This window comes from Myotis brandtii, unplaced genomic scaffold (genome assembly GCF_000412655.1).
Source record: "Myotis brandtii unplaced genomic scaffold, ASM41265v1 scaffold70, whole genome shotgun sequence".
NCBI lineage: Eukaryota > Metazoa > Chordata > Mammalia > Chiroptera > Vespertilionidae > Myotis > Myotis brandtii.
Window position 1 is genome coordinate 176,850 of NW_005370741.1, and position 6,796 is coordinate 183,645.

Sequence of the window (6,796 nt, forward strand, 5' to 3'; positions counted from 1 at the left end):
GACCATAGGTCCTGAGTAAGCATGTCCAACCAGGATTGCAAATTATCTCTCGAGCCAACTCTCATCTGTTAGTCATGGCTGTGGAAGGGGGTCTAGAGGTAAAAGCTAAGAGTGTCATAACTGGTCGGTGATGCCTGCCAAAGTCACAAATCTGGGAGTTATACATGCTGCTATTTGATATCCTTGATCTAGAAGACACCTCCATCTTGCTCTGTAAAGATGGAACTTTGAGAATTTAAAGGAGCACAACAGCATCTACTTGCAAACCAAATTCTCAACAGAACAGCATTTTTCTGCAGTCCTATACACACTTCTACACTCTGTAATGAGTTTCCGTGCCCATCTAATTGCGGTGCCTGGTAGAGCTTGTTCCATAATTTAGTTATGTGTGGAAATGACATCATGCGCTGACCTGGTCCTCTCTTCCTTACCCTTCGTCATTCTTTCTGTAACTGTAATCATTTCCAGGATATTGTCTGGTAAAAAGTTATTCCCATTTTCCTTGGAATATTTTCATGCTCTTGCATAGACATGTTACTAAAGAGCTCAGGAGTAGAAATGCAGACTCTTTGTTGCTTGAAGTCTTTCTTCAGAGCTGATAACTTTAGATATAAAATCTAGAGCATATCTATTCTCATAAGAAAAGGGAGAGCGTGTGAGAAACAAAAGGAATATACTAAAAGAAAGACATGTTTGTAACACATGACCGGTTTTAATTCTCTCTGGATAAAGGTGTAGAATCAGACAACAAAGTATACATTCGATAATTTTCTCTGCCCATATCTAGAACACCAGCCTCATCAACCAGAAGAAGAAGATGGAGTCGGATCTGACCCAACTCCAGTCAGAAGTGGAAGAGGCAGTGCAGGAGTGCAGGAACGCTGAGGAGAAGGCCAAAAAGGCCATCACGGATGTGAGTGCCCCCGCACCTTCCAGCCTCCCCTAAAGACAGACATGAACAAGGGCTCTGAGTCCAGGCCAGGCCACTGGGCTGTAAGGACAAGGTGACTCTGCAGTTTCATGGGTTTGAGGGCCTCAGGGAGCAAATGCCAGGATGGGAAAGAGGTGATCCTTTAGGGAGAAGAGACCTGGGCCCCGGTTCTTTTACACCTCTCTCCTGTCCACAGGCCGCCATGATGGCAGAGGAGCTGAAGAAGGAGCAGGACACCAGCGCCCACCTGGAACGCATGAAGAAGAACATGGAACAGACCATTAAGGACCTGCAGCACCGGCTGGACGAGGCTGAGCAGATTGCTCTCAAGGGCGGCAAGAAGCAGCTGCAGAAGTTGGAGGCCCGGGTGCGGGAGCTGGAGAATGAGCTGGAGGCCGAGCAGAAGCGCAATGTGGAGTCAGTCAAGGGCATGAGGAAGAGTGAGCGGCGCATCAAGGAGCTCACCTACCAGGTGCGGCTGGGTTGGGCTCTCTGCACCATGGCCTGAAGCCAAGGTGACAACCAATCAAGAGGAAGGAAGTGTTCTCTGTGAGCCTCTTTCAGGGCAAGGGGTGGGATGCAACCCCTGGATGCCCATTTCCACATCCCCGATCCCTGTGCTACCCTGAGTGTCCCCTGGCTCAGAGGTTAGTCTCTTCGACTCCTGGCTGAGAGCTCCACCTCAGCATTCACCCTCAGCCAGCCCCTGGGGACACACACAGAGCTCCAGACAAAGCTCGCCCTAAACAGGTTACCAGAAAGCAAGTATGTGGCCAAGCTTGGGCTGGGCACCATTACCACTAAAATACACCAAAAATATACCAAAACCATTCAAACAAATGGCAAAACTTTTCAGTTATACATGAGGTGTAGACTTTAGCTTTCCATGGTGTTTTCCAGAATCAGACTCTCACTTAGATTTTGTTTCTGTCCAATCCGGAAAGTCACCATCCCTCTATGCACACTTGTCCTTAATCTCTATCAAGTCTATGACATCCCCGCAGCCCAGGGGATCCCATCATGCCGGCAGTTCCAGGTCACTGCCAGCACCTGCTGGGTTCTAGAACTGAGGGGTTTGTCCTCTGTGGGGCCCTACAACCTCCCAGGGCCTGCTCCCAGAAGCAGCATGCACACACAATTTTGTGCACAATTTGGAAAATCCTATCAGCTCCCTAAACCCTTTCCTGGTACAAACCATTACAAATATTTATACCTTTTTTGGGGGGTGGGGGTGGACAAGAATTATAAGGAGAACTTAAATGTTTGGTGAGGATCAGAAAGTAGAACTGGGTCAGGATATTACATTCAGGGTAAAAATGGCAAGTGGAGGGAGGGGGCATGCCTCCTATGACCGTGCCATCCTCCCTCCTGACCCCCAGACGGAGGAGGACAGGAAGAACCTGCTGCGGCTGCAGGACCTGGTGGACAAGCTGCAGCTGAAGGTCAAAGCCTACAAGCGCCAGGCGGAGGAGGCGGTGAGTGACCTTGCTGGGGACTGAGCCTGGAGGTGGGACATGGGAGCCAGTGCCCCAGGCCCGGAGGCTGACCCTGCGCCCTCTCTCACCTCATCCTCCCACCCCCTGAACCCCTGCAGGAGGAGCAGGCCAACACCAACCTGTCCAAGTTCCGCAAGGTGCAGCATGAACTGGATGAGGCGGAGGAGCGAGCGGACATCGCCGAGTCCCAGGTCAACAAGCTGCGGGCCAAGAGCCGTGACATCGGCACCAAGGTGGGTCCCCTACCCCCAGGCCTTATTGGTGACCCCCATGGTAGCGCACCCTCCCACATCAGTGCCCAGACTCAGCCCCCACACGAGGTGTGCCTCCTCTTTATTCATTCCCCACAACCGAACCACAAGGCCCTAGAGGGCAAAGTGATTCAGTCCTCTGTGATTTCTAAGATTCTTCCAGCTCTCACTTACAATGATTTTGCAAACCCCAGCCCTAGGGTGGTCAGCAACCCGAGAAGACCCCACTGCATATGTAGCCAGTATGCTCCCGTTTCCGCCAACTGCTAGTCTCCGCTTTCAACTAGTTTTAGCCTACGACCTTGCAATGCAATCTTAAAGTGGGATCCCGAGCACCCCTGTCCTCACCCACACAGCTCCCTCTCTGACCCCAGAGTTTACCTTCTAGAACTTCCCCTCCTCACCGATCCCTAGGACACACCTCCTAACACCATGGGGCCCCTGCCAGGCCACACAGCAGTCCCCCACCCCACCAAGTGCCCTGGCTCCCCTTGGTTCTCTGTGCCCATCCCTGCCCAGCGCCCACCTTTCTAGAGCTAAGTTGGACTTTGTTTCCTTTCAAAAGGGCTTGAATGAGGAGTAGCCTTGCCACAGCTTCTTGATCTGCTCAGTCCTGAGGGTGCCAACAGAGTCCCAGTCCTGGAGCCTATAAAGCAGCCCTTTTAGAGGAAGTGGAATAAAGCAATTTTCCTCGAAGTGAGATCCTGCCTCTCATCTCTTCTTCACTGCCCGCCAGCCATAGGGACAGGGACACAGGGGTGGGACACAGGGGTGAGGGGAGGAGGGGGCAGCTTCACAGGCCGGACCAAGGAGGCCTCCCCAGGGAGCCTGTGAGGCTCTGAGCATCCCCAAGGAGCTCCCCTCACCTCTCCTCCCAGCCCTCTCCCTGGCTCAGAGACACTCACAATTAAGGAGATTTGGGGAAACCTTAAGACTCGCCTAGAGCAGTGGTCGGCAAACTCATTAGTCAACAGAGCCAAATATCAACAGTACAAAGATTGAAATTTCTTTTGAGAGCCAAATTTTTAAACTTAAACTATATAGGTAGGTACATTGTTATTAACTTAATTAGGGTACTCCTAAGATGGCCTTTGCTAAAAACGTCCTCAATCTGACTGAGGTACGTTTGCCGAGGTCGACCCCTTACAACTCTCCTATCCACACTCGTCTTGTATACTTGTTTCGTCTATCTCCTTTCCGAAAACCAACTTCTGCGCATGGGCCATGAAGTTTCAATCACACTGTACGTGCTCGCCCGCACGTGGTATTTTGTGGAAGAGCCACACTCAAGGCGCCAAAGAGCCGCATGTGGCTTGCGAGCCGCGGTTTGCCGACCACTGGCCTAGAGCATGTGAACCATCTGCTATGGACACACGCTCCAGCTCTGATCAACGCTACCACCACCAACGGCAGTGCCGGGACTGGGCCGTGGGGAGGAGGTTCAGTGTGTACCCTCTGAGGTGTGTCACTTGGGCAGATAGGGTAATGGCCCCCAAACCACAGACAAGGCAGGTCTCTGAGAGGGCACAAGGACCTGCAGCTGTAGCCCACTACCCTTCTAGACACAGCCTCCACTGCCTCCAACCAACCCCAGAGGCCAGTGCCCCTCTCCCCCCCTCACCAGGACAACTGTACGCTCAGCCCACCTTCTACTCCTCCTTATCTCCCAGGGCCTGGCACCCTCCGTCCTGAGCCATGGGGAGCAGGAGCTCAGCCCACCTTCTGCTCCTCCTTATCTCCCAGGGCCTGGCACCCTCCGTCCTTTCTTCTCCCTCATTTCTTCCCACTATCACTTCTGTTCAAAAGACTCTCCTCATCTGGACTTGCTAGAAATGGGGGATCTTTGGCCGGTTTATTGCAGGCCATCTGCAGGGGGGGCAGGTAGATGAGGGACTGGGGAGAGTCATGTTGTAGCAGGACTCTGGGGAAGAGGAGGAGGGGATGAGTGAATGGAGGGCTGGGAGGAAGAAGCAAGCCCCACTACAACTAAGCCCCCCTGGAGTCACTGACACACCTGGGCTGCTTAGCAAAGGCCTAGGACGGGCCATGGGGAGCAGGAGCTCAGGGGGCAATGGGACTATCAGTCTCCTGCTGAGACTCCTGAAGCCTTGCTTCGACCCTAGATGGAGTCTCCCCAACCCCACCACACACAGCCACTCCCAACCAACCTCCTGCTCCTTTCCAACCTCTAAGCTTTGAAGACAACAGTCAGAGGGAGGTCAAGGGCCCATCCCAGGAAGGAGGGATGCCAGTGTCTGATTACAGGAGGGGAAGGGAGAGGGGAGAAAGGGAAAAGGAAAGACCCGAGGAGGTGACAGTGGAGAGAGCAGGAACTGGGGGTCAGGAGGACCAGGAAAACCAACAAAAAGAAAAGATGCTGGAAGTGAGGAGAAGCGATCCACAGGCCTCCCACCTTTCTCCCGGCACCTTTCTCCATTCTCCCACCCTAAGACACTCCTCTTCCTAGGAAGGACTTGGAGAGCAATGAGGAGGTCGGTAGAGAAAAGGGAGGGACACCCAGAGAATCTAAGCTCCCACAGCAGAAGACAGAGCAGGAGCTGGACGCTGAGAGAACGGCAGCGACAGTGGGTGTGAGAGGGAACTGGCAGCTGAGTCACAGGAGGGGAGGGTGCTGAGAGGGGATGGGAGAGGAGAAGGGAGGGTGAGCCTGGGATAGAGGAGCCGGAAGAGCTAAGGGGGTGATCCCAGACAAAGGAAAGAATCCTGGGTCACCTTCAGATGCAAAGAAAATCAGGAAAGATGAAGAGAACAGTGAGATTGGAGAGAGGTCATCGAAGACGCTGGAGGAAGACGTAGAGGCAGAGATGACAGACAGAGGGCAAGCAGAGGTCAGGCTTAGAGAAGGCAGAGACTCATGAAATGTACGCATGTCAGACCCCAAGAAGGGCAGAAACATGGCAGAGGCCAGATCTGACTCTGAGAAAGGGAACAGGCAGAGGGAAAGGATGGTCAAACACAGAGGCAGACAGACTCAAGGAGCCAGGCAGAGACCCTACCTGGTGCCAAGGAGACTGCCCCTACCTCCTCATCCCCTACCTGTGGCAGGAGTCTCCATCCTGTGCCCCGCACTCCAGGACTTCCAGCAGAATGAGGAGCTGCTTTGGGAAGCAGCTGAGGGAGGATGGAGAGCAGGTTTGGATGTGAGAGCCAGGGGGGTGGAAGGGGCCTAAGAAAGGAAGAGGGCAAACCAGACCACAGAGGGGGCAGAGCCCTGGAACCAAGTTAGCCCCTTCCCTCCCCCTCCTTCCATAGGAGACAGTGAGAACTGCTTGCCCCCCCTCACCCCCCCCTCACCCCCTTCTCCACCTACATGGAGTCTGGCCTGCTCAGAACACAGGGTTTCCCGAGGACAAAGCCTTGTCTTTGTCACCTGGACCTGACCCAGCCTGACCTGCTGTTCTCAGCCCCTTATCATGTCCCCAGGGACATGGGAACCAGGCAGTGACGCACTGAGCCAAGGGCTAACCCCCCAGCTTGCACAGTGGAGCCTCAAGTGACCTAGAGGGAGGGACAGGTGGCCTGAATCCCCTGGGGGTAACGATTTGACGTATGCACCTGCAGGAGATGGGCATGTGGCGTTGACTTACAGGACACTGGATATAGGATATAAGTCCTCTGGAGACAGCTGTGTATTCCTGAGTCCGATAATGGGGCAGGGAAGGGTCCTAGGGAGTTGGGGACCTTGGGAGAGAAGCCACATATTTAATGGAAAGCTCTCCTACCCGGAGAAGGTGACCCCTGTGTGTCCTACCCACCTCCACACTTGAGCTATATTGAGAGGTGACAGTAGATGGGCCGGGGTGGGGCTGGGAGAATAGTCCTGGGTGTGAGAGTGTGGTGAAGCCAGAGCAGGGGAGGCTGGCTTTGTTTTCTGAACACAATGTCCACTTAGTCATGACAGGCACGGCTACAGAAGACCTGACACCTACTGCCTCTGAGGGGTGGCCTCTGTGGAGGTTGGGGAGGGGGGCCTTGAGGGTCCGGGGCACTTGGGGACACTGTGAAGGAAGGCATGTGAGTATGAGCCTCAAGAGGGTTGGAAGGGGCACCAGAGTTCTACCTGGGAGGGGGTGGCAGACTGCAGAGCTCCACCCCAC

The 6,796-nt window shown here is 53.9% G+C and overlaps 1 protein-coding gene across 2 annotated transcripts in view; it reads left to right on the forward strand.

The window, feature by feature from the left end:
• LOC102249796 (myosin-7) overlaps positions 1 to 3,380 on the forward strand; it is a 23,062-nt gene extending 19,682 nt beyond the window's left edge. The window contains exons 34-38 of one of the 2 annotated variants that reach the window (XM_014529956.1): positions 788 to 913; positions 1,128 to 1,403; positions 2,311 to 2,406; positions 2,526 to 2,660; positions 3,244 to 3,380. In XM_014529956.1, the coding sequence (XP_014385442.1) occupies positions 788 to 913; positions 1,128 to 1,403; positions 2,311 to 2,406; positions 2,526 to 2,660; positions 3,244 to 3,261 (651 nt within the window). In that variant the 3' untranslated portion in view covers positions 3,262 to 3,380. The remainder of the gene's footprint in view (positions 1 to 787; positions 914 to 1,127; positions 1,404 to 2,310; positions 2,407 to 2,525; positions 2,661 to 3,243) is intronic. The other variant, XM_005882217.2, reaches the window with a different exon arrangement.
• The last annotated feature ends 3,416 nt before the right edge of the window (positions 3,381 to 6,796 follow it).